This window comes from Tupaia chinensis, unplaced genomic scaffold (assembly GCF_000334495.1).
Source record: "Tupaia chinensis unplaced genomic scaffold, TupChi_1.0 Scaffold143599_1, whole genome shotgun sequence".
Taxonomy (NCBI): Eukaryota; Metazoa; Chordata; class Mammalia; order Scandentia; family Tupaiidae; genus Tupaia; species Tupaia belangeri.
The window spans coordinates 801,070-828,141 of record NW_006203445.1 but is presented as its reverse complement, the minus strand read 5'-3'; the positions used below and the strand labels follow the sequence as shown (position 1 = coordinate 828,141).

The following is a 27,072-nucleotide window of genomic DNA, read 5'->3' as shown; positions in this document are numbered from 1 at the left end:
ATAGCGAAAACCTCTCAAAAAAAAAAAAAATGGAGACAAAAAACATGCCATTTTTAAAAGAATTATATCCATTTAATTTTATTTATTTATTTATTTATTTATTTATTTATTTATTTTCATTTGCTGTAGGCATGTACATTCACCAAAGGGAGAGAGAGAGGGAAAGTGAGAAAGCAAGCCACCAGGTCTGGGACCGGAACAGTGGTCAGCCATGTGGGAGTCCAGTGCCTTAACCACCACACCACCTGCTGGCCCCAACATGTGCCATTTTTAAGGACACAGAAAACCTTGCTTCTGATAGTCAGTATGGACCCCTCTGTCTGCCCCCCGACCCCCACCCAGCAATGCAGGCCTGTAATGTGCATGTCTGCAATGTTAATGCAGCTGGGATCCCCTGGAGCCCTGACGCTCAGGGTGTAACTCTAGTGAGCCAAGACATGGAGGATAAAGAAGTGTGGTTGGCTCAGGACAGCTTGTCCTAGCAGTCAGACCATGAGTCCTGTGGAGGGCCATGCCTGCACAGGCTCTGAGGCCCAACTGACTGTACCAGGTCCTCACTCTACCACCTATGGGGGAGCATGATCTGGGCAAGTTGTCTAGCTACCTTTTTTGCTCTAGGCTCTTCATCTATAATATGGAGATAACTTTACCCTTCTTGTACAATTATAGTGAGGACAGGTAAATAAACAGTGTTGCATAGTGCTTGCCACATGGTAACTACTTAATAAATATGAACCATTGCTTACAATATAATATTAAATGGGTCAGTTCAGGAGAAAAGCAGGGTTTCCTCCCTTTTCTGGGCCTTTAAATACCTGTTTAGCTCGCGACCTTTCCATTTGACGGCTTGGGTTCTTGCTTGTATCTGAGATCAGATGCAAAGGAGAAGCATTCCTTTGAGGGTCTCCCTCATCCCCATGTGCATTCATTTTTAGCTCCTTTTGGTTGCAAAGCCAAGGCAGCCCCCCAGTGTCATTAATATCTTTTGGCCACGTACGAGATAGTTCTTTTCCCCTCTGAGTTCCTCATAGACAGGAACAGCAGAGAACAGTTTTGTTCTACGGACATGTCCTGGTACCTTCCTGTGCCAGATGTCTGCTATACTTGGTGCTGGACATTTGGCGATGAATAAGCCTATGTCCCCACCCCAGACTTTTGGGAGCTTGTTCTCTACTCGAGCCTGACAAGGTATTCTGTTTCACTCTGCTCTCCAGGCTCCATCCTAGCCCACATCCAGAAGCAGAAGCACTTCAATGAGCGAGAAGCCAGCCGAGTGGTGCGGGATGTCGCTGCAGCCCTGGACTTCCTGCATACCAAAGGTGAACCATGCCTTTGTCATGGTGGGTGTAGTGGGGGTCCCAGCCTCTGGGCACCAGGAGGGAGGGGGAGCCAGGCAGAGGGCTTGTCCAGGAGATTGTCCAGCTGGCAGGCAGCATGACTATGCCACCCATGGGGGGCAGGGCATGGAGGGTGGCCATCCACCATGGCTCCTCAGCTTCTGCAGAGGATGGCAGTAGATGGTGGGGCTCGTAAGCAGGACGGAGATACAGGATAAATAGAAGGGAGTAAAAAGAATAAATTGCACATTAAAAGGTATGTGTGGAAGGAACCAGCAGTTAGCATAATGGCTATGTCACTGGACTCCCACATAGTCGGCCACGGTTCGAGTCCCGGACCCGGTGGCTTAAACTCATGCTGGGCATGTGTGTGTGCATGCCCAAGATCCCGAGAGGTGAATGGAGGAGAAAGGATTGCGGCGTGGCCATCCCCCCGGGGGGTGATTTCTCGCTTTCTGTCTCTCTGTCTCTCTCTGTCTGTCTGGCGAGCGCACGCACCCTATAGCCAAAACCTCTCAAAAGAAAAAAAGATATGTGTGGGGACCAGCATGGTCACTCTCACATGGCCAACTGTGGTTCAAGTCCCGGACCCAGCAGCTTGAAAACATGAAGCTGTGTGCATATATGCCCAAAATCATGGGTGGAGAAAGAAGAGAAGGGGTTGTCATGTGGTCACCTCCCTGGAGAGTACTTTGTCACCTAGTGTCTCTCTCTATCTCTCCTGGGAGTACATTTGCCCTATACCAAAAACAAAAACTAAAACTAAAATCCATCCAGGTATTTTGTTTGTTTTGTTTTTATATTATTATTATTATTGTTTTTATTATTATTATTACATATTCAATCACTATACATCATTTAGATTGTAAAGAGACTTTACCCAGCATGATCTACACCTCAGTCCAGCCCAGCTGAGAATACTATACACGTCCTCATCAACAGATCCATGCAGGGTTTCTTTTATAATTTGCATTTTCTGTGAACTGTCTGAAGACACTTCATATGTGACAATGTATGTAGATAATGCTCCTTTTCTTTTCCTAGTGAAGAATGTAAAATTCATGCATAATATGACTGTTCTACTGTAAATATTTGGGTGTTGTTCCTTCTAGTCTTCTAAATACATCACTGTATCTCTCTTTTCAAAATTGGCATGATGGCATATGTGCCGTGTTGTATATCTTATTCACAGTATGAAAAATGCCTTTTTCTGTTAACATGGCAAGTTCGAGGTATCTGTTGAACATCACAGTTCTAACCAGCAGGTTACTATTATTGGAATTATACTTCAGTTTATAGTCCCTTTCCTAGGACTGATTATTTAAGAACTTCCTTAATGAATTAAATTGTTTTGCAACTAAGATGTTTACACATTTCCATAAATCTGTTTGACTGTTACATACATTTTAAAAATGTATCAGGGCCAGCAGGTGGCAGAGTGGTTAAGGCACTGAATTCCCTTGTGGTGGGCTGCGATTCGAGTCTTAGACCCAGCAGCTTCAAACTTGTGCCAGGCACATGTGTATGTATGCCCAAAATCCCAAGAGGAGAAGAGATTGCGGCATGGCCATCTCTCCTGGGAGGTGATTTCTCACTTTCTTTTTTGTCTCGTTTTCTGTCTCTCCAGTGAGTATACACACTGTACTGCAAACATATCTTAAAAAAAAAAAAAAATTCACTTACCAGTGATACCATGGGAAAAATGAATTCTGACTTTACCTTTCTTCCAGCTACGTGAGCTTTCTGAAGTCTCCTTGTGTATATAGATATATACTCTCACAGACCTTTTTAATGTGACGCTTATTAATGCCTACCATGTGGTGGGAGTAACAGCATTCCCAATAGTTAACATTTAAATAGCACTTGTAGGGACCAGCAGTTAGCGTAATGGCTATGTCGCCGAACTCCCATGTAGTCCACCGCTGTTCAAGTTCTGGACCCGGTGGCTTAAATTCATACCAGGCGCGTGTGCGTGCGTGCCCAAGATCCCGAGAGGAGAATGGAGGAGAAGGGATTGCGGCATGGCCATCCCCCCTGGGGGGTGATTTCTCACTTTCTGTCTCTCTCTTTCTGGTGAGCCCACGCACCCTATAGCAAAAACCTCTACCAAAAATAAAATAAAATAAAATAAATAGCACTTGTGATGTTCTAAGCCTTTTCTTTTCTTATCTTGTCTTTTTTAACAGAGAGATTTTTGCCATAGGACATGTGTGCTACTGGAGAGACAAACAGAAAGTGAGAAATCACCTCCTGGGGGAGTCCCTTCTCCTCCATTCTCCTCTTGGGATTTTGGGTATGCACACACACTCACCTAGTGTGAGTTTTAAGCCGCTGGTCTGGGACTCAAACCACGGTCAGCTATGTGGGAGTCTAGTGACATAACCATTACACCATCTGCTGGTTCCAAGCCTTTTCTATAAATTCATTTACATAATTGTGTGTATCTTATGTATGTGTTACATATGTGTATCTTACATATGTGGAACATAGATGGAGCATAGTTTCTGGCATACAGTCGTTCTTCAATAAACGTTATTTCCTTCATCTGTATCTCCAGCAAGGCAGAAAGCATTTTTATTCCTAATATTAATTTCTTTAAGTAAAGCTTTCTAGACTGGCTCCTTGGTACAGTGATAGTGGCTGCCCAAGAGACATTGTATCCCACATGGCAACTGCAGTTCAAATCCCTGGCCCAGTTGGCCTAAGACACACAGGGCACATGCAGAGTGCCCCAGAGCTGGTGGGCTGGAAGACTGGAGGAGGGATATCACAACATGACCCGACCCTGTGAAGAGTACTCCTCTCTGTCTGTGCATGGTGAGGGGTTATGTTGGACATAGGTCCAACATAATAATTTGTGACATAGGTCTATGGGCTATGCCATTGAGAAGAATATTGTGGGTATCAGCCAACCACATTGGTTGTACATGCTCAGGACCAATTGCAGGCACACCGCTCACACGCTCATTGCTCTGTGTGCCAGACAGACAGTGCAGACTGGCGTGGCTCTTATGCAGGGAGTTCAGGTTCATTGACTCCACCTCATTTCCTCCAGTGGCTGAAAGACATCTCCATACTGACAGTGCCCATGCTGGGGCCTTGACTTGCACCTGGGATGAACATTCCTAGAAGGGGGTGTCTGTACTTTGCACAGCATGATGAATAGCAGCCGTTCTGTTTCTGAAAGCTGGGATGCATGTAGGTAACACCTGCCTGACAAAGATTTACAACTGCTCCCCAAGCTGCCTCTGTAGATTATAAAACTGGGTCATGCTTTTTACAGGATCCACAGCTTGGGGGGTGGGGGGGCTAAGGTAGTTTATTTATTTATTATTGATTTATTTATTTATTTACAAGAACAGAGGGAACAGAGGCCGGTGGTGTCTGAGGAGTTCTGAAGTGCTTGTTAACATCTAGCTGGCCAGCTGCCCATGTGACTAGAAGTTGGAGGGGATGAAAAACGATTTCCAGCTGAACTTGGCTGTTTTCTAAATAACTTCATGCTGGGAAGATGAATTGGGCAAAAATGGGTCAGCCCTGAAACAAGTTTCATACTTGTAAATACTGGACACACTACAGCTTAACCTCTGGGAAATGAACCCGAGCAGCTCGATGGCTGGCGTGCTCACCCACGCTGGCCCATTATTAAAACCCGGCTCTCAGTGTTCTCAGGCTGAGGGACGCCAGGGCCACAGGCACCTATTGGAGAGTCGGGCTCCAAGTGTGGCTCGTGATCCTTCTGTGGGAGCACTTGCTGTAATGGAAAATATCTTTCACTTTTAGTGCAGCAAGCTGGAGCCCGACTCAATTTGTGCAGCCTGGACTGAGTTGCTCTGGGTTCTCATTCAATTAGGTGACTGATGAAGTTACTTAGCTTCCTGGAGCGCAGGTTTTTCTTCTCTAGTGAAGTGCCTCAGGTGGGCTGGGCTGGGCCAGACCTTTACCTTCTGGTAGGGAATTGGAAGGCCGCCAAAGAAGCTGATCATCCAGAGTTTTAGGAAAGCAGCTTCTGCTTCTCCCCATCATCTGAGGAATCCTCCTCTGCTTGCCAGCACGTCTAAGCAGTAGGTATTGGACTCTTGCTTGACCTTCCAGCCCTCCTGTCTCTGTGCTATGGAAGGAAGGAAAGGGGGGTCTGCGTCCTCTGCCAGAACACTGTGACCCTATGAACTGCTTCTTTGTCCCTTTCTAGTAAGAAGATGGTTTCTCCAAGTTGGAGCTGGCAGGTGGCAAGGGGGTTAAAGGCACTGGATTCCCACATAGCTGACCACAGTTCAAGTCCCTGACCTGGTGGCTTGCTTTCTCACTTTCCCATTTTCTCTGTCTCTCTCTAGTCAAATTTAAAAAATAATGATAACGAATGGAAGTAAATAAATAAATGTTTTTTAAAAAGAAAGAAAAAGATGTTTTCCCCAGGTGCCTTCTTGGGCAAGTGCCAGTCAGCAGCTTTTAACCCCTCATGGGGTAGGCAACTATTTACATTCTCCTTCAGGAGGACTGACCAAAATGCAAAGGGAGTCTTCTCTCTCTCTTTAAGAGTTTTACCAAGGAGCATATGTGCTTGCCTAAAAGAAACATAGAAAGTGAGAAATCATCTGCCCTGGGGGTGGGGAGGGGGGGATGGCCATGCAGCAATCCCTCCGCCATTCTCCTCTTGGGATTGTGTGCAAATGCACACACCTGCACACGCGGCGTTAAAAAAAAAAAAAAAAAAAAAAAAAAAAAAACCCGATTCCAGAACTCAAACCGAAGAGTTACCATGTGGGATCCAGCACCTTAACCAGCATGCCGCCTGATGGCCCCCAGGGGAGTCTTCTCTTCAGAACAGCACCCTCAGGCCAAAGTGGTCCTTGCTCTGCTTCTAGGACAGCTGCCTAGGACAGCAGAGCAGGTAAGGAAGTCAGACAAGTTTTGGAAGATTTGGCAACTAACACTTGATCCACTGAATATTCAGGGAGTCCCATGGAAGGAATCTTTTTTTTTTTTTTTTTAAATCGGACACACACAAGAAGAAATGAGGTAGAGCGATCTAAGCCCCCTGAGACATTCTTAAACAGGCACTAATTATTTCTGCATTGCTGCTGCAGCCTTTGCCTTTTGCAGAGCTCATCGCTCTGCTTTGTATTAGGCTTTCTTATTGGTGGTTGTCATTGCCGTGCTGAAAGGTAGGCTAGCTGGATTCATTTAGCCTTTCTTATCCCTGCCAGACTTCTAAAGCCTCTGTTTCAAAAGAACTTGCAGAATCAACTGTGTTTTTGGTTTGTGTCTCCAGTTACTTCTGCCTCCTGCAGCTCGTTGATTTTTTAATGTACCATAATTGGGAATTAATCTGCGAACAACAGCATTTGGAAAAAATTAATTGTGTGTGGAATGTCTGATAATTATGTGCATATGTTAACCATTTCTTTGCTCTTTGTCATTTCAGGCATTGCTCACCGTGATCTGAAGCCAGAAAATATATTGTGTGAATCTCCAGAAAAGGTACTAAGGCCTGATTGACTTTAGAGTTTATATAGATTGGAGAAGCCACCACTGGGCTTTTTTTCTTTATAAATTTATTTATTTATTTCTTCTCTAAGTGAAACAGAGAGAGAGAGAAACGGGACCTCCCACAAGGTCTCTATGCCTTAGTTCTCCACTGGCCTCAGCCAACTCTGGCTCCTGGGCCCATGCATGCCTGGCATACTCAGAGAGGGCTCCAGATATGAATCGAGCTTTCCCTTGTAGACCGGCCTCTAGAGCATCGCGTTTTATCACTGCACCACGAGCTGGTCCTTGCGTTAAATATAGATTATTAGCTCTCCTCTTGGCCTCACGTCCGACTTGAACTGATTATTTTGGACATATGAGAATGTGTTACCTGATACGGCTGTTTCTACATTCCAAGTAGGGTTAATCCTTGTCTCTTCTTTGCTCTTTATCATCATTGTGTTGGTGTAAGCCCTGAGAGCTTATAAAATATGAAACCTGCATGAAATTAATATTTCCTACTCCAGTGCACCTACCTTTAGAGAAGTTGATTTAAGTCATCAACAACTCAATCTTATGTGAAACGTATCTGTCTATAAATGATATCTGTGTTATGTTCTATATGGCAAATGGTGTCCATCACTAGATGTAGTAATTAGGAAGCAAGTTCTTGAAAAGAGTTTCTGTTTCCATTTTTATTTTCAAAGGTGCTCTTCAAAATAAAATAAAATAAAATAAAATAAAATAAGGCCATCTCAGTGTCCTAGTGGTAACTGATTGTGTAGTATAAGTCCCAGACCCAGCAGCTTGAGAAACAGATTGGATGTGTGTGTGTGCCCAGAATCCCAAAGGGAGGGAGAGATGGAGAAGAGGTTGCAGCATAATCATCCCCTCTAGGAGATGCTTTGTCCTCTCCCTCTCTCTCTGTCTCTGGTGAGCACACAATCCCTCTAGCAAAATTTAAAAAATAGAGAGAGATATATAGATATACACTTGACATTCAATGTTTAAAATACAACCTATTTTAAACATTGCTTTAAATCAGTCTACTAGTAAATGGAAATGATTTCATTTCTATAAGAATATGTGAATTTGACAAATTTATTGTTTGTTAGGAGGGACTTAGGGCCGTGGTGGTACTGGTGACCCAGATTTACCGTTCCTTCTGTGTGTGTTCATGTGCTTGTGCTCTTGGTCTGGATGAAGCCATGGCTCAAAAACAAGGAATGGCTGTAGGTGAGCACGTGAGTCAGCCTGCTGCTTCCAACTCTTCTTTGGGGAGGAATAATACATTAGCTCAAATAAGATCTCAGGACTTCCTGTCAGAGGTTCTGGCATAGAACTGTATCATTTATCGTTATTACAATTATTAATAATAATTACAGGCCCAGCTGCAGTAGGACTCACTGGAATTTTTCAGCAGGCTGAGGCCACATGGGAGGAGTGGATTTGATTCCCAGCCCACACTGAAAAGCCATGTGATAGCATATGCCTGTAGTCCAAGGTACTTAGGAGGTTGAAGCAGAAGCATTGAGACATAGCAAGACCCTATCTAAGAAAACAAAGCACCACACACACACAATAATAATAATTTTAATTAACATTTCTTACACATTGCCAACTACTTACACGTGTTTAGTAGTTACAGAGTATTATGAGGTAAATAGTATTATTATGTTCATTTTATGAATGAGAAAACTGAAGCTCAGATTAAGAAACTTTTTAGAAGTCACTCTACTGGTAAATAAAAAAGCCTAGATTTCAGTGGTACTCTGAAGTACCCATTATTGCCTCAGATTTACAATGAACTTAGGACTCAAACCACATGGTCAGCTCTGTGGGATCCGGCTGCCTTAACCACCAGGCCATGGGCCAGCCCTGTTGTCCCTTTTAATAGTTGGAAGATAAACAAGTGGCCAACAAGCACGTGAAAAGATGCTCAATACCCTTAGTTATTAGGGGAGTGAGGGACCAGGAGCTGGTGCAGTGGTAGACTGGACCCTGGGTTCAGGTCCCATATCTCATATCTTTGTATCCAGGCTGGCTGGGACTGGGATCACAGTGTGGGGAACCTGTTTGGGGTTCTGCCTGTGTCCCTGTCTCTAAAGAAATAAATAATAAACTAAAAAAAAAAAATTTTTTTTAACTCCCTGGGAGGAACCAGCAGATGGCATAATGGTTACATCACTGGACTCCCACATAATAAACAATAGTTTGAGTCCCAAACCTGGTGGCTTAAAAAAAAAACCTCATGCCACGTGTGTGTACGTGCGTGCCCAAAATCCTAAGAAAAGAATAGAGGAGAAGGGATTGTGGTGTGGCCATCCTCCCAAGAAGTGATTTCTCATTTTCTGTCTCTCTGTCCCTCCAGTGAGCGCCTGTGCCTTATAGCAAAAATCTCTCTCAAAAAAAAAAAAAAAAGATACCACTTTATACCTATAATGATGACTACAATTTAAAAAATAGAAAATAACAAGTGTTGTGAATATGTGGAAAAATAGAACATTTGTGCATTGTTGGTAAGAGTGAAAAATGGGGCAGCTATTGTGGAAGACAGTTTGGCAGTTCCTCAAAAAACTTAATGTGGGGACCAGCAGTTAGCGTAATGGCTATGTCGCTGGACTCCCACGTAGTCGACCACTGTTCACGTCCTTGACCCAGTAGCTTACAACTCATGCGGGGCGCATGTGTATGCATGCCCAAGATCCCGAGAGGAGAATGGAGGAGAAGGAATTGTGGTGTGGCCATCCCCCCTGGGGGGTGATTTCTCACTTTCTATCTCTCTGTCTCTCTTTGTCTGGCGAGCACACGCGCCCTATAGCAAAAAAAAAAAAAAAAAACTCTCAAAAAAAAAAAAATACACAGATGCATATATATCAGTGTTCATTGTCGTGTCATGACCAAACTGTAAAAACAACCCAAGTGGCCATCAACAGATAAATGGGTATATAAAATGTAGTACATATAGAATGAAATATTATTTACCACTGAATTAGAATGAAGTTTTGATACATGCCATGAAACATGTGAATCTTGAAGACATTAGACTCAGTGAAATAAGTCAGACATAAAAGTACAAATATTGTATGATTCCACGTATCTGAGGTATTTGGAATAGGCGAATTAATAAAGATTAATTAATAAAAGTAAGCTAGAGGTTACTTGGGGAGGGTGATTGCTGAGTGACTACGAGTTTCTGTTAGGAGTAATGGAAACATTTTAGAAATAGTGGTAGTGATTGCATGACAGTGTGAATGTAGTTAGTACCACTGAGCCGTACACTTAAAATAACAAAAATGGCAATATTGTATGATTTATATTTTACCACAATGAAAAGGAAATGGGCCAAGTGAAAAAAGAAGAAGCAACAGAAGAAAAAGGGAGGGGAAGGGACCAGCAGTTGGAATAACGGCTATGTCGCTGAACTCCCATGTAGTCGACCACAGTTCAAATCCTGGACCTGGTGGCTTAAACTCATGCCGGGCGCATGTGCGTGTATGCCCAAGATCCCGAGAAGAGAATGGAGGAGAAGGGATTGCAACCCCTGGGGGTGATTTCTTGCTTTCTGTCACTCTGACTCTGTCTCTCCTGGAATTGTCATGGAAAAGACCCAACATAAGCACAAAAATATGTAGATTACAAAACAGGAAATTAAACTGCTTTCTTGACTTGGAATATCTGTGAAAGTACATTTAGGTTGAGAGTTGTTGGTTATAGAAGAGAAAGTTAGCTTGGATTATTAAAAAGAATATCTCAAAATCAAATGGTTAATGAAGAGCTAGAAGTAAAACTCAGGGAGGAGACCAGCAGTTGGAATAACGGCTATGTCGCTGAACTCCCATGTAGTCGACCACAGTTCAAATCCTGGACCTGGTGGCTTAAACTCATGCCGGGCGCATGTGCGTGTATGCCCAAGATCCCGAGAAGAGAATGGAGGAGAAGGGATTGCAACCCCTGGGGGTGATTTCTTGCTTTCTGTCACTCTGACTCTGTCTTTCTGGTGAGCGCATGCACCCTATAGGAAAACCTCTCCCAAAAAGAAAAAGAAACAGAAAAGAAAAAGGGAAGGGAGGAGAAAAGAAGAAAAAGTTGAAAGACCTGCCTAGGTTTCCTTGGCAGTGGGTAAGTAAGTGAGTCTGGCCCCACAGAACCAGCATTTTCAATTCCGTCACTGTGCTGCTTCTGCCAGGGTGGCCATTCTCACGTGTGCACACAAACTACCCTCCAGAGATGAGTCACAATGTCCAATTCTAGTGGGTTTGGCTATTGAGTTGATGCCACCTGGAGTGACCAGCCATCCTGGTTTTCCCAGAACTGAGGGGTTTCCTCGACCGTGGGACTTTCAGTGCTTAAACCAACAAAGTCCCAAACAGGCAAACCAGGACATGACAGTCACCTTAAGCCACCTGAAGTGGTCAAGGGTTTTACTGCAAGCCTTCTTACCCTCCTGAATAGGCTGCAAAGAGTCTTCCTATCGGGAATATGTATTACCTTCTCTAGCCTCTGTGTTGCAACCTATCTAATTGTTTGCCACAAGAGTTCTATATTTATTTTTATGTAGATAATTTTTTTAATTGCCAAAGATTGCATGTGCTTCCCAAAGACACAGGCAAGGTTGGGGGAGGAAGCATCCCCACACATACGGGGCATGGTCAGACCCCAATCCCTTCTCCTCCATTTCTCCATCCTTCTGGATTTTTTTGGAGAGGTTTGTTTTTTGTGTGTTTTGTTTGTTTGTTTGTTTGTTTGCTTTTTTGCTATAGGGCGCGTGTGGTCGCCAGACAGACAGAGACAGAGAGACAGAAAGCGAGAAATCACCCCCAGGGGGGATGGCCACACTGCAATCCCTTCTCCTCCATTCTCCTCTCGGGATCTTGGACATGCACGCACATGCGCCCAGCGTGAGTTTTAAGCCACCAGGTCCGGGACACGAACCACAGTCAACTACATGGGAGTCCAGCGACATAGCCATTACACTAACTGCTGGTCCTCCATCCTTCTGGATTTTGAGCACATGTGTACCCAGCATGTTTTTCAAACCACTGGGGCTGGGATTCAAACTGCAGTTGGCCATGTGGAATCTAGCTCCCTTCACTACTTGGTCATGGATCCAGCCCTCATACTTATTTTATACTAAATTTACAACAGTCCAACACCATAGAATTCACCTATTTTTCTCTCAGCTGGGAAATAAGGGAGAATAGGGAAGAGGATACCATGGTTAACAATCCCCAGGTGACTTCTAGTTGATCCAAAGAAAGTAAATATAACCCCAAGAAAGCTGGTCTGCAGCGTGACAGCCATATAACTGCACCTACACAAAGTCGTCTCCTTGTGCCCTTTAGTTTCTTTCGTCTGTGACGCTTGGCTTCTGTTTTCCTTTTCAGGTATCTCCAGTGAAAATCTGTGACTTCGACTTGGGCAGTGGAGTGAAACTAAACAACTCCTGTACCCCAATAACCACACCAGAGCTAACCACGCCGGTATGTATGGCTGGGTACCCCATGCCACTTCCTTATGGGCTCCTATACATTTAGAGTGTCCCCAACACAAAGTCATGAGGTCCAGAGCAGAGGGCTAAGGAAGGACAGCCGAGTGTAACTACCACCCTTCCTGCTGCCTGGGCTGTCATTTGCTCACCTCTCTAAGAGCCCAAACCCCCCACCAGCCCCCAATCACACCCTCCTACTTGGTTGCTAATGAACTTACCTTGGAGGTTTTATTTTGTGGTGGGTCCTCATGGCAACCTGTATCTATAAGCCCAGGCTGGGCCTGACCCCTGAACCCCATGAAAACACACTACTCCCCGCCAGCCCTTTCACACTGGGCATGTGGGTAGCCTCAGCCCCGTTCCCAGTACTGAAGCAGAAGTGCACCCACCTTGTAAGGGAGGACGGGTGCTGCCCTCCCTGTTTGTCTGGGGAAAGGGTAGTCTCTCTTGGTGAGAACTGGGGGGCCCCTGGGCTACATGCATGTAAAACCATCACTCCTCTGACCTCATATTTCACTCCCAGATGGTGCCACTGGGAACTACATCTTCCTAAGACATTTCTTGTACATACTTGATCTATTGTAATTATATGATTCTTTTGAGATGTGCATGCTTCATAAGTGAATTTGTCTAATTACCTTTTTTTTACAGACATGCCTCTAAGTATGCTTATGTCCTGTGTCATTCTAAGCAACATTATTAGGAATGTTTCTGTATTAGCGTCTAACACACTGGACTACCTTGTTTTCAAAGTCATTAACTCTAATTGCCAATAACAAAGAAAATATCCTATCTCAAGAGCACTAATTATTTTCCAGTCAAATTAGTTTTGTGGGCTGATGGAAGATTGTTTCTTAGGGAACCTGAAATAATGAAGAAAGAAGCAAAACAAATGTGCTTTATTCTTGTCAGCAGTTCTCAAGAGTGGGAGGGAGGAATCCTGGATTCTACTGCCTGCTCTGCCACTGATCTGTCAAGTCCTTGTCCCATCCTAAGCCTTGCCTTTTTTTTTTTTGGAGAGATTTCACTGTAGGGCGCGTACGCTCGCCAGACAGACAGAGAGAGACATAGAGACAGAAAGCGAGAAATCACCCCCCAGGGGAGATGGTCACGTCGCAATCCCTTCTCCTCCATTCTCCTCTCGGGATCTTGGGCACGCACGCACACGCGCCCGGCGTGAGTTTTAAGCCACCGGGTCCGGGACACGAACCGCGGTCGACTATATGGGAGTCCAGCGACATAGCCATTACGCTAACTGCTGGTTCTTTTTTTTTTTTTTTTTTGAGAAGTTTTTACTATAGGGCGCATGCACTTACCAGAAAGACAGAGAGAGACAGAGAGATAGAAAGCGAGAAATCACCCCCCAGGGGGATGGCCATGCCACAATCCCTTCTCCTCCATTCTCCTCTCAGGATCTTGGGCACACATGCACACGTGCCTGGCGTGAGTTTAAGCCACCGGGTCCAGGACTCGAACCACGGTCGGCTACATGGGAGTTCGGCGACATAGCCATTACGCTAACTGCTGGTCCTAGCCTTGCCTTTCTGATCTGTAAATGGGAGGGGTGGGAGAGTGATTTGTTCTAAGAGATTGTGTAGTTTTTATGGTCTCTTAATTCTAAATTCTTATGCTTCCTTGCTCTGAGTTGGCAGGGAAGCTAAGCGGGTTCACTTTGAGAAATCCTTGCTGTATGGGATTGAATCTCTACAAATCTCCCTCCTTGAGCCTTACTCCTGGTACATTTAAGTACCTGTACCTGAAATGCATGTTGTTTGTTTGGCTGGGTGTTTTTGGTTTTGGGTTTTTTTGGGTTTTGTTTTTATAATTATGCTAGACAGCACATAGTCATACCAGAAAGAGCAGAGAGGGAAGAGGATAAAGCTCCCCCCACCCTGGAGGTTTGGCCACGCTACAATCCCTTCTCCACATGCCCACATGCCCAGTGTGCTTTTTAAGCTGCCAGGTCCAGGACTTGAACCACATAGCCGGCCATGTGAGATCAAGCCGCCTTAACCATTATACCGTCCACTGGCCCAGGTTTTTGTGTTTTTTTAAACGCTAGAGTGCACCTGTGCTTGGCAGAGAAAGAGGGAGTACTCCCCTAATGGGGCATTGGCACATCACGATCCTTTTTCTTCTGTTTCTCCATCCTGTTGGAATTTGGGGTAGCCACGTGTGATCCGGCAACCTTTGCAGAGACCTTAACTGCTGCACTACAAGGCCAGTCCTGAAGTGACTCCTTAGAGAGAGCTGAGGCAGGGAGAGATTCCCGAAGCTTCTTGGCCCAGGGGCTCTGCCTACTGGAGAAGGACCTGAAAAGCTCAGGAGGTGACTAGGAACTGGCCACGTGCATCTGGGGAATGATAGGGCTCAGTTTACAAACACTCGGTTGGCCAGCCTCTCGAGTACCTCGGGTATCAGGTGAGCCCTCTGGCTGGCTTTCCCAATGATTTCCTGCTCTGTAACTCCATCTGCCCGTCCTCTTGCTCAAGTTATATTCTGCTCTTGCCAGCCCCTCCCCTGTGACTAAGCTCTCTCTCTGCTATCCTCTCCTCCCAACCCCGGCCCCCACAGTGCGGCTCTGCAGAGTACATGGCCCCCGAAGTGGTGGAGGTCTTCACGGAGGAGGCCACCTTCTATGACAAGCGCTGTGACCTGTGGAGCCTGGGAGTGGTCCTGTACATCATGCTGAGTGGCTACCCCCCCTTCGTAGGTCACTGCGGGGCTGACTGTGGCTGGGACCGGGGAGAGGTCTGCAGGGTGTGCCAGGTGAGCTCCTCCTCCGGGCCCACGTCAGGGCCCCTGATGTGTGTTGGGGGTGGGATCTGTGTGGTTGTGGGATGGCAGGCAGGACCGGGCTGGAAGGGGTTTGTGCCCTTCTGTCCTCTGTCAGAGGGCCGCCATGAGTTAGATAATCAGTCACTCAACCCAGTAGGATTCAGAGGACGATGGTTAGAGAAGATTGCATCCAGGTTGCCTCTTAAAGGCTGTGCCTTGCTGAGGGGAAAAGGTTGAGAAATACCACAGGAGCAGCACAAGCAGAAGCGGAGGTGTGAACAGCTGCAGAGTCCACAGTGGATGGTGATGGGGGACAAGACCTGAGAGGCTGCCAGGAGCCAGTTCATGGAGGGCCTCTGTGAAGGGCCAAGGAACTGGGTGATTCTCCCCACTCATCACCCATCCCATCCCATCCCATCCGAGTAACAGCCACCTGGTTCTGCCAAGGGCATTCAGTATAGTTTGATGACTAAGGGAGAGTGGGGCTCTGGAAAGGGGCCTACACTGAGCTGTGACAGCAGCTGAGCAGGAGCCAGGGCGGTGAGATCAGTGACAGGTGTGTCCTGCCTGTCCCAGCCAGTAGCCTCAGAGGAATCTCCTCCACCTAGAACAAGCTGTTTGAGAGCATCCAGGAAGGCAAGTACGAGTTTCCCGATAAGGACTGGGCGCACATCTCCAGTGAGGCCAAAGACCTCATCTCCAAGCTCCTGGTTCGAGACGCCAAACAGAGACTCAGTGCCGCCCAAGTTCTGCAGCACCCGTGGGTGCAGGGGGTGAGTGACTCCCGGGAAACCTCACCTCCACTCCTCTAGGCCTGTAGCCTGGTCACAGGGAAGTTGTCACACCAGCAAGAGCTGACTACTAGGCCAGGTGGCTGACCTTGGCTGGAGGGGGTCCTGCCGCAACTTCCATCCCGTATGGGCGGAGTGAATTGACTTGTCTCTTAGCCCCAGCCCATAGATCTGATTCTAACCTTGCCACAGACTAAACCCCAACAGAGCCCTCTGGGGGATTTGGCAATCCATTCACTATTGGCAGAGGTACCCCACCAGAAAGCAGCCTGTGGTCATCCCTTGGGGCCTGCAGTACCATCCCCTGAAAGAAAACACCTCAGCTGAGAGCACCCTGGAGCAAGCAGGCTGCTGCCCTGCTCACTGTGGCTGCAGTAGGCACGCAGGTTCTCCTCCAGCCTGGAGGTCTGTTGTAGCTGCCTGAGGACAAGTGGCAGTGTTTTCCCTAAGCTAAGGATGAGAGTCTTCACTAGAAAGCAGTTTTGGTTTTATCACAATACCTGACCTCTGCCCCTTCGAGGGTCTGCCAGACCATCCTGTGATTTACTGTGTCTGCTAGTCTGCGCTGGGTGTCCTCAGTGACCCTGCCAGTGGATGAAGGCAAGCAGCTATGCGACAGATGGGGACCCAATCCTAGAGTGTCTAGGTAGCTAATTCCCAGCCACCAAGAATAAGCACTAACCACATGCCGGAGACTAGCAGTGCAGGGATGAGAAGGCCCTGTCTTTACGTTCTGACGGACAGGGGCAGGTGGTAAGTGCTTAGCGTGCTAGCAGCACAAAGGGAGGAGAGCCCACCTCTGCTTGGGGCTGGGGTAGGGACATGGCAGGAAGGGGGAAGGCTTCACAGGGAAAGTGACCTTTGAGCTAGGTCTTGGGGGAGAATTAGGATGTGCCAGGCACAAGGACCCTGCTAGGCCAGGACCCTGTAGTAAGCTACCACGCTGTGCTGGCTTGGATGGGGGCAGGTCTCAGGAGAGAACAGCGCTTACCCACACATCTGTCCTTCCCATTCTAGCAAGCTCCAGAAAGGGGACTTCCCACGCCGCAAGTCCTCCAGAGGTAAATGCTTTCACTGCACCCCATGCCACCATCTTTCCTTGGCCCTGATCTTCCCTCAAGCCCTCAGCCTTGCTGGAGTGGAGGTGGGGGGCAGGGAGCTCCCAGAGGGCCTCCCTGCCTCCCTTCTCCCTATTCTTCTCACAGCCTTCCCCCTTTACTCCGCATCTATCTCTCTCTCTCTTTTCCTCCACCTAGATTGCTCCCTCTGCCCTCCAGCACCTTTAAGGCCCCTCACAGCCTGTTTTGCATAGGCACTAGAATCCTAACTGGCAGTCAGCATTTACAGCCCAAAGCCAGGCCTTCCCCATCAGGGTTATTCACACCATAGTGTCCACCCGCTCTGAGTCTGGAGTCCCCCGGCTCTAAGTCATGAAGGTGGCAGGAGTCCGGGCCCTGTGAGGGAGGGAGACCATCTTCACGTGCATCGCTAGACCAGCATTAGATGATGGCCGCTGTGTATTGGATACATGTCAGACGTGGCACTCAGGGCTTTACTATATTATATCCCTATCCGTGTGTTACACCCACAGGTTAAAAGACCAGCATTTTATAGATGAGAAAACAGGATAGAAAGATCGAGGTAGCTAGCTCGAGGTCACAGTGGCCCCAGGCTATTTGACTCTTGAGCCTGCTGTTTTTCTTCTTTATTTCCAATGATAGAGCACACATGTGCACATGAGCGAGAGAAACCAGTTGAGAGAGTTTGGACCACAGGCCCAGGCACACCAAGTAACCTCCCCTCCAGCCCTCCAGCCCTCCAGCCCTCCAGCTTGTTGGATCCTGGGCATTCACCTTCATGGCAGGGATTCGAACCAAGGTTGCCACGTGGAATCCAGCTCCTACCAAACAGCACATGACTGCTGCACCACAGAGGCAGCCCTGAGTCTGGAACCTTTTAATAAGTTCCTAATGAGCATTGCCCTATTCCAGGAAGGGAGTAAGGGGGCTCTGCATTGTGGGAAACCCGTTAGGGAACTAGCATCCTGGCGGCTTCCCAGCAGTTACACAGGGAAGTCTTCCATCTCCAGAGGGTCAGTTTGTTCTACCCAGAATGCTGTTGGCCAGCATGACTCCAATCTGATTCTCTAGAGCTGCCTCCAGTTGTCTTGAGACTTCAAACCTCAGGTCCCCTTTAGAAGACTTACTCAGCAACCCAAAGTGCAGTGCCCACTAGCCCTGAGCTGGGTTCTGGGGACACGTTGTAGTTGTAAGCTGCACAGCCCTGCTCTGGGAGCTCCCTGCGGCTCAGGGTAAAGTGCTTAGAATAGAATGGGGGAGGGAGGATTTGCCCTACCTGGCAAATCGGGGCCACACCAGGGGCTCAAAGGTCGTTCTGGCCTTAGTCAAGCAAGATTCCAAAGCCCAGCAAGAACTCCTCTGGAGCGAGCAGCCCAGGCTGACTCAGGAGGATCCAGGAGCTGGCCTGGCTGACCCCAGCTGCCACCTTTTCTGTGCCTTTCCCTGGCCCCGCAGGAACAGCAGCACAATGGACCTGACGCTCTTTGCAGCCGAGGCCATCGCACTTAACCGCCAGCTGTCCCAGCACGAGGAGAACGAACTGGGCTGCGAGCCGGAGGCACTGGCTGAAGGTCTCTGCTCTGTGAAGCTCTCCCCTCCCTCCAAGTCACGCCTGGCCCGCCGGCGGGCCCTGGCCCAGGCCAGCCGCAGCGAAGACACGGAAGACACGGGACTGACACCCACAGGCCTCTGAGCTGCTCCAGTCACACCCTGTAGGCCCTAGGCCTGACCAGGCCATGCCCCTGGAAACTTGCAATGGGACCCCCCCAATTGTGCTCCAGTCAGGACTTTTCATCTACAAAGGCCCTGAGGTTCTCACCCAACCCCCATTTCCCCAAGGTCCTTGAGGAAAAAGCTTTTTTCCAAAGGGGTTGTCTTTGCAAAGGAAAGCAGTCACTTGTCACTTTGCATAATCGCCTGCGGCAGGGACATCTCTTTGCTGGGCTCCACCTGCTCACCGCCTGCAGATCCACGATCAGCCAGCACCGCTGCTGCCTCCTCCTCCAGGGAGCCTGCTTTGAGAAGTGTCAGCTGACAGAGGCTGCCAACACGTGCCTCTTCCCTCTCTGCACTGTCACCCTCCTCTGTCGGTCTCCACCTCCCTCTGTCCTCTGGATGTCCTCTCCCTTGGCTAAGCAAAGCTGTCCCCTCAATTCAGGAGAGGGCAGGGAGCGCTCCTCATTCAGGAGCCAGATCTGCCTTCCAGTCGATAGCACAGAGAAGCACATAATCTTTCCTTGCCGTGACCGAGCTGTGTCCTTCATTTATCACCCTCTTCCTTGTTTGTGATTGCTGCTAAAGTCAGTGTTTTGTTTTAAAATGTTTGTTTTTTAATCATGCTTTTCCAGCTAGGGGATGGTAAAGCTCACTGCAGGCCCACGGACATCCTGGAGCACCTACCAGCTGGGCTGGCTCGCTCTTTCCAGGTGTCCTGCGTTTGCATTTTAATCAGCTATTCCCTCTCATTCTAACTGGTTTTTAAGCTGTTACTATAATGAACAATCTTAGAGACAGTCTCCATGGCTCTGCTGCTGCTGTGTCGCTCAAGTCTGATATGGAGGGTGGCACAGAGCTGGGACAGTTCACTGGAGCTCCCTGCCTGCGTTGAAGCCAGATCGGAGAGAGCGCAGCTGCCCTGGTCCGAGCAGTGCGGTCTGGCCATTGCCGCAGAAGCCGAGCGACTGAGTTACGTGGAGAGAATGGATTTGCAGATGTCAGGCGGACATTTATACAATACAACCATGCTGTTATACGATGCGCTTATTTTAATAAAACTGTTTTCAGTCATAGCTGTGGCCTACTGGTGGTCCTCTCTTCACCTGCCAACTTGAGGAGATAGGTCTTCTTGCGGGGCCCGAGTCCAGCCAGGTCGGGAGAGGGTGCCCCTTTCAGGACCTGCAAAACAAAGCAGAGGAGACGTTGCTCATCCTTTTAGGCAAGGAAGTGAAATTCATCCAACTTCTAGGCCAGGACCCAGGGAGGAGTCAGAAACAGCCCGCGCTTTGTAGGAGCTCCCCGTCAGGTGTTAGAAGCGTGTCAGCCACTTCAGAAGTGGTTTAATAGATGTCCCTGTGCTCCACCGGCCCAGCCACCGCAGGCAGGAACGAAGTTTCCCTCTGTCTAAAGCATTGCTGAACTTTTGTGGGGGGCTGTTGTGTACCCAGAGCTACAAAGTTGACTACAAAGAAGGTGCCAGCCCTCGCGTACATTGTCCCGCGAACGCCCCAGGCCAGGCTGGAGAGGGCCTGTGGGAAGGACCTGTCCGTTCCCACGGAGGGTCAGAGGAATAGACTGGGTGCCGATGACAGCCTGTTTCCCTTGGGAGAGCAGAGAGGGGAGAGAGGGGCGGGACTCTTCACTTGGGGCAGGTAAGGGCCGGGCTACCAGCTGTCTTAGCGTCAGTGTGTCCATATTGAAGAGGACACACTTTGCTGACAGCCTGCCCTTTGTAGTAACCCTAGCCAGCCTCTCACCCCTTCTTCATCTACCTGCAGTGGGGTCAGCTAGAAAAACCCAAGCCTTTTGGTACTAAACCCCCAGCCTCAGGCTGTGACTTCTGTCTGCTGCCAGCCCCTGCCTGGCCAGTCCCCTCCACATTGGCCCAACAGGAATGTGCCTCTAAGGGGCTTCCCTGATCAAGCACCCTGGCCGCACCCTGCCCCGCTGCAGCTCCACCAAGACCCTGGGGGAGGGAGGTGTGCCTTTGCTCAAGCTGTGCCCTCTCTTGCCCACCTCCCCGCCAAGGTCCCTCTCATCCTGGGGGCTCTGTGCCCACTTGGTTTTGTTAGCGTCGTTGTGTACTGACAAGTTAACAAGGGCTTTCTAAGATGTTCACCGGCGTTATCATTTAGTTCTCACACAGCTCTAGAGATAGGTGCTATTATTTACCCCACTTACCATGAAAAGCCAAGCAGATGAAGGAAAAACAGCTTGCCTGGGGCTGTACAACTAGCAATGGTGGAACTGGAATTCCTTCCAAGGAGGCTGGGGACCCAGAACGGTGCTGCCCAGGTCAACCCCCAGCTCTGCCACTTACTAGCTTTGGCCCTGGGCAAGCTCCTTAATCTCAGAGGGTCTCAGATTCTTCAACTGTAAGTGGCCATGATGGTGCTCACATCACGGTCCTGTTGTGTAAGTTACGAAGGGAGAAATGCCGTTGGAGCGGTGCAAGCACTTGAGTGTGCCAGAGCACCGCGGCCGTCTATTTATTGTCGTCTCCTAGGGCAGAGTGACTCACCTGGTGGTCCCGGTTGGAGATGAGGGTTGCCCCTTTCTTTGGCACAAGGAGCCCTCTGCACAAGGGCTTGTGTGGTGCAGAGGTGGATCTGGGGCTTTTGAGATGAGCCAGGCCTCTGGGCCCCCCAGGTATCCTCTTGTGGACAGGCTGCTTTGCCCATCTGGGCTGTAGTCCTTGTCCCAGAAGGGGACAGCTGTAGTGTTGCAGAAGAGTGTGAGGTTGGGAGTCAGAGGTCCTGGGTTCTAGTCCTGTACCTGCCACAGATCACTGCATGACCTTGGGAAGGCCTGGCTCTGCAGTGCACTGAGGAAAGCCCTGGGACCGCAAAGCTCCTTCCAGGCATGGGACCTGCAATGTGGAAACCAGTTCCCCACCTCTAGGGCCTGTGTTTAGGCTGGGCCGTGGAAGGTGAGAGCTGCTCCCAGCCAGCTGGGCCGTCAGATTTCAGGCCTCCCCTCAAATCAGTGAGCAGTAGGCCTAGGCCTCAGCCCAGCCTGGTTCAGTCAGTCCTGAGGACTCTTGTCTGGGCTTCTGGGCACAGGGGTCCTCAGGTCTTCCTCTGCCCCTCTGTGTGTTCCCCCACCTGAGCTCTGGAGCCCCCCTTTCTGTTGGCCCACCGCCCCTCACAGACCTTTCCACAAACAGCAGTGCCATAGTCCCATGCCAGCTGCTCCAGCTGCTGCAGGTCTGGGGGTGGGGGCCAACCAGCAAGGTCCCCCCAAGGCTGGCACTTGTGTTTCCATGGCAGCAGTTGCCTTGGAAGCCGCTTCTCTGACTTCAGCTTCCAAATGGTCCAAGAAAGCTCCCTGTCCCCCGGGGGATCCGGGAATTAATCACACTCTTTTCCAGAGCTCTCTCCCCTCAAGGAAAATAAACAACCAAACCAAGCTGGGGCCTTCACCCACTCCCCTGCCCACCCCCACACCACACTTGGACCCAGTGCTTCTGGGAAGGAGAGAGCAGAGGCAGAGCCTCCAGCCCTGGCCTCACCAGAGACAAAGAGGAGACTCTGATGGAACTCTGCAAGGGGCCATGGCCTGGCCACACCTCCGTCCTGTGGCCTCCGGGAAACCCAAACTGCTGGGAACCCACGATGCTTGCGAGGAGCGGGGAGTGGAGGTGGGAGCCGTGGTGGGGCTCTGGTCCCTTAGGCTTCCATCTCGGCATCACCACAGACACTGCCCAGGGACACACGAGTGCTCCTCCCAATGATAGAGCCCGTACCCGAGGGACCACGGGCAGCGCAACGGGCTCAGAAGCCCCTCAGCTGTCTCCTGTCATGAGGGACGGATGCAGGGCTCAACTCGACCCTTGGAACAGGGAGTCTCCCTCTGCCAGTGGGATGGCCAATTCCTTCCACCTCAAAGACAATGTAGAGGATCCCCCAGCTGACCGGGCCACCTGGGCGTGCGGTCCCCTCGGGACTGGGGCAGTCCTGCTACCTCCCCGCACGTCTTCCCGTCTGTTCCATAGGAGCAGGTTGGCGCTGTGGTCGCTGGTCTCATATTTGGATGATCGTAGCTGGATGCGTCTCCTCTCATTTCCTCTCCCCACCCCCATGCCTCCTATGCCCTGAGGGGTTACAATGTCATGGGGAAAACTATTTAATGTAGAATTCGGTCTCCAGTTTTAGAAGGTCAGGATGTTTTCTGGAATCTGAAACTCACAGGCAGAGGCGTCCCAGGCTCCAGCCTCTGCCACCCCCATCTCCGCTCACCAGATGCGGGCCCAGGGCTCAGGGAGGAGGGTGGGTGGAGCGTCACCAAGGCAGGCGAGGAGGGCAACGCGGCCCAGGAGTGCTGTCTTCTGGTGGTGTGGGAGAGCCGCCCTCGGCCCCAGCTGGGTCCCACCGATTCAGAGTTAGCAAACACACACCAGGGCATGGGGGCTGGGGCGTGCTGGCAGTGTTCGGACTCCCCAAACTCAACCTCTCAGGAACATGTTTTCATAGACGATTATTTTGGCATCTCCTCCTAGCCAGCAGGGGATCAATTATGTGTGACAGAGACATGGGATATCATTTGATGCCTAATTAGAGGAATAATCAGACCTCGTCCTGGCAGGAGGCACAGGGGATGGCGGCAGTGGAGGGGGTAGCTGGGGAGTGCCTGGCTCCAGGGGCGTCCCCTGCATGAAGCCAGGGTTATGGCTGGCTGAGGGGGCCTTTCCATCCTCTGCAGTCACCCCTCCTCTCTAGAGGCCAGGCTTCACCCAGGCTCCGCTCCAGCTTCCCTGCAGGGTCTTCCCTCAGTTGAAGCTCTGCTCAGGCCACCCTGGGACCTTCTTAGGCCACCACCATACCCAAGGAAAGAGAGATGGAGGTCCCCTCCCCCTTGCACTCCTCTTCACTGGCCCCAGGGGATTGGGCAGGTCCCAGCCTCTTCCTGAGCTCTGTGGTCCTCAAGTCTAGGAGCCTGGCCCAAGCCTCCTCCAGCTACAGCATACAGTGGAGTTCACTCCCTGAGCCTGCCCTTAGAGCTCAAGGAGTGAGAAGTCAGAGAACAAGGGCAGGTAGTGGCCACTCAGGCCTGGGGCCACAGGAGCAGAAGGGGGAACAGGCGTGGTCAGGAAGGGCTCCACAGCTGGGGCTCACCAAGCAGGGGCCTGCTAGAGGAGGAGAGTTCTCCAGACAGCAGGGGCTGAGCAAACACTCAGAGCAGGGAGAGCAGGAGAGGAGGCGAGGGCTGGAGCAGGAGCAGCTATGGAGGCAGGTGGAGGCAGGTGGAGGCAGGAGTCCTGGAACCTGGCTGTGTGAGACTGCAGGCGAGGTGGAGGAGGGGTCAGTGGGGTCCGTGAGAGGACTTGGAGCGGGGGGTACTGTACCCAGTTTGGGGCCAGGACCATATTATGGGATTGGGATGGAGTCTCACCTGAGACCCGGCTTCCTGACTCATGCAGTGACGAAGGCTGAGACCAGAGACCCAGGCCAGGGCTCTGGACGAGGCTGGGTTGGTGGATTCTGCAAGTAGGTCAGAAAGGCAATGGGCTCAGAAGCCCCACAGTTGTCTCCTGTCATGAGGGACAGATGCAAGGCTCAACTCATTCCTTGGAACATGGATTCTCCCTCTGCCAGTGGGGTTATGCAGAAGCGCCAGAGTTCAGAAGACACCAACATGTCCCGGCTTCCTGGTCCGGGCCCCAGATACCCAACCCCTGCCAATTCCTCTTGTAAACCCCTACACCTTATGTGTCTCCTGCCTACCCCACGCCTACCACCACTGGCAGAGAAGGTCAGCTCCCAGCCAGGACTCACAGGGCAGCTGCAAAGGCTCAGCCTCTTGTCCCACTGGCAGTTAAAAGGGTGGTGGGTACCAAGCCCACCTGAGGAAAGGGGTTTCCCTAGGATCACATCTCAGACCAGGACTCCTCAGCCCTGCCTGGGAACTCTGAGGTTGTCAGAATGGGGGAGCAGGGAGGGGAGGGGTGGACAGGGTCTCTCTCCTCCTCTTCCTGTCCCAGTGGCTATCCGTGTCTCCTGAGCCTTGTCCAGGTCTCCAGCTCTGAGTCTCCAAGCAGAGGCCCCAAGTGCACCTCCAGGACAAAGGGCAGAGGTCCGCAGAGTAGGCCCTGGGCATGTGACCAGGACCCTCACATCCCTGGTTTCTGAACCACGTGTGAAGCCACCGGCTCAGGAACCAACAGTAGAGCCCGGGCTGACTACCCCAGAGGGACTGGGGGACCTGGTCAGCTCCCAGCCAGGACTCACAGGGCAGCTGCAAAGGCTCAGCCTCTTGTCCCACTGGCAGTTAAAAGGGTGGTGGGTACCAAGCCCACCTGAGGAAAGGGGTTTCCCTAGGATCACATCTCAGACCAGGACTCCTCAGCCCTGCCTGGGAACTCTGAGGTTGTCAGAATGGGGGAGCAGGGAGGGGAGGGGTGGACAGGGTCTCTCTCCTCCTCTTCCTGTCCCAGTGGCTATCCGTGTCTCCTGAGCCTTGTCCAGGTCTCCAGCTCTGAGTCTCCAAGCAGAGGCCCCAAGTGCACCTCCAGGACAAAGGGCAGAGGTCCGCAGAGTAGGCCCTGGGCATGTGACCAGGACCCTCACATCCCTGGTTTCTGAACCACGTGTGAAGCCACCGGCTCAGGAACCAACAGTAGAGCCCGGGCTGACTACCCCAGAGGGACTGGGGGACCTGGCAGCAGCTCACATTGCGACCTCATGAATAACTCAGCACCTCCTGAGAACCCGCTCCCTGACCAACCGCGCAGCACCCTCGGGCTCTCGTTGCTTTAAACTTTAATAAGCCGAGACTCATTGGCAATTGAGCAGGCTCCAGGGAGCTGGGGGCAGGATGTCCCAGGCAGGGAAGCCCAGGCTGCGCTCTTCCAGGTGGAGGCTGGCAGGGGAGGGGCCCATTGGGCAAGCCCCACACCCTAGAACCCTGGCAGCCAACGCAGAAACGGGCCGAGCAGGAGACCCAAGAGCGGCCTCCAGCCTCAGAGGCCTTTATTGGGGTAGAGTAATTGGAGCTGGCCTGGTAGAGCACCCAGGTCAGGCTGGGGCTGAACAGCCCAAAAGGGCTGTAGGGTAGCGCTGCTCTTAAATCCAGCGGTCCCAGCCCAGAGTCTTACTGCCCAGAAACTCCCAGCCAGGGACATCCCAGAGGACAGAGACCTCCCGTGGCTGAGGCAGGCCCGCATGGACGTCCCCATCAGCAGCAGGGACTTCCGCTGTCTGCAGCTGGCCTGTGCAGCCCTCAGCCTGGTGGCCGGCAGCATCATCATCGGCGTCTCACTGTCCAAGGCTGCAGCGGCCGTGGGCGGCATCTTCATCGGAGCTGCTGGGCTGGGTGAGCAGGGGCCAGGCGGGGGCAGGGTAGGAGGCTCTGCAGGGAGTGGAAAAGACAGACCCACAGAAATGGAGGGAAGGGCTGGGCTGGAGGGAACTGGTGGGGAGACGGAGGATCTAGCCAGCCCTGAGGAGGGAGAGGCGGGGTGGGGGAGGAGACTGGAGGGGAGCAGGTGGCACCCCTCTCCTCTGCTCCCTTAGGCCCTCCAGCCCCAAGCCCTGGGCTCAGGTTGGAGGTGGGACCCAGCAGCCTGTCTGGGATGGGGTGGGTCCAGATGAAGAGAACAGGCCCCAGCTCAGACAAGGACACGCCTGTCCTTTCCCTGTCTGTCTCAGCCCAGCTCTGTCCATCTGTCTGTCGGGGCCAGACCCTGATATCCTGTAGTGCCATCCCTCACCTACCCACCTCCCTGAGCCAAAGCAGAACCACAGCACCAGGCTGAGGGGCTCCGGGCATCAGTACCCGCGAACCCTGCACGGACTCTCCACCTGAGCGTGGCAGGCAGAGCCTGGGAGGGGGGAGCACGCTGAGGGGCCTCAGTCTGGTCCGGGGGAGTTGGTGTGCCCCTGTCAGCCAGGCCCTCTTCAGCCAGCGGAGAAGGAAGGAAGCCCACCTGCTCTTTACGCAGCCGGTGAAGCCAGGAGCCCGGGGTCTCAGTCTGTCTCCCTTCCCCTAGATAGGCAGCCCCCATTCTTGGCTGGGTGTTGGGCACCCACCCCATGCACACACTCATGGGCTCATGTTTACACACCCACAGTCCCAATCCTGCACACTTGTGCTCCTCCCGCAGAGCACCCACATACACCCACATCACCGCCATAAACCACCCACAGGCTCCCAGCCCAGCCCCAGCCTCACGCACCTCACACTAGGCCCCCCTCCACCACAGAAACCCCGTGTGTCTCTCCGCAGGGCTCCTCATCTTGGCCTACCCCTTCCTGAAGGCTCGGCTCAACCTGGACCACATCCTGCCTGCCATAGGTGAGTCTCCCCGCCCCCAGAAGGCCCCTCTGCCAAGGACTGCGTGAGACCCCTCATGGGTGAGTCTGTGACCCTCAGTGCCTACGAGCCAGTCCACGTGTGAGACCGCTCCTGGACGC

General features: G+C 50.9%; 2 protein-coding genes and 1 long non-coding RNA gene across 14 annotated transcripts in view; 2 read left to right on the top strand and 1 right to left on the bottom strand.

Annotated features, from left to right (window-relative positions):
- Window positions 1-19,734, top strand: part of MKNK1 (MAPK interacting serine/threonine kinase 1) — a 48,018-nt gene extending 28,284 nt beyond the window's left edge. For 5 of the 10 annotated variants that reach the window (XM_006164245.3, XM_006164242.3, XM_014582437.2 and 2 more), the window contains 7 exons: window positions 1,215-1,319; window positions 6,763-6,818; window positions 12,194-12,289; window positions 14,872-15,066; window positions 15,684-15,848; window positions 16,884-16,927; window positions 18,401-19,734. In XM_006164245.3, coding sequence (XP_006164307.1) covers window positions 1,215-1,319; window positions 6,763-6,818; window positions 12,194-12,289; window positions 14,872-15,066; window positions 15,684-15,848; window positions 16,884-16,927; window positions 18,401-18,638 — 899 coding nt within the window. In that variant the 3' untranslated portion in view covers window positions 18,639-19,734. Of the gene's footprint in view, window positions 1-1,214; window positions 1,320-6,762; window positions 6,819-12,193; window positions 12,290-14,871; window positions 15,067-15,651; window positions 15,849-16,883; window positions 16,928-18,400 lie in introns of all 10 variants that reach the window. The other 5 variants (XM_027766602.1, XM_027766603.1, XM_027766601.1 and 2 more) reach the window with 5 other exon arrangements.
- LOC102491427 (uncharacterized) overlaps window positions 19,253-27,072 on the bottom strand; it is a 13,547-nt gene continuing 5,727 nt past the window's right edge. For both annotated transcript variants that reach the window (XR_336819.3, XR_003547137.1), the window contains one exon: window positions 19,253-19,840. This is a non-coding gene — a long non-coding RNA (uncharacterized LOC102491427). The remainder of the gene's footprint in view (window positions 19,841-27,072) is intronic.
- KNCN (kinocilin) overlaps window positions 25,412-27,072 on the top strand; it is a 3,653-nt gene continuing 1,992 nt past the window's right edge. The window contains exons 1-2 of one of the 2 annotated variants that reach the window (XM_006164240.1): window positions 25,412-25,972; window positions 26,885-26,953. In XM_006164240.1, coding sequence (XP_006164302.1) covers window positions 25,822-25,972; window positions 26,885-26,953 — 220 coding nt within the window. In that variant the 5' untranslated portion in view covers window positions 25,412-25,821. Of the gene's footprint in view, window positions 25,973-26,884; window positions 26,958-27,072 lie in introns of both variants that reach the window. The other variant, XM_027766605.1, reaches the window with a different exon arrangement.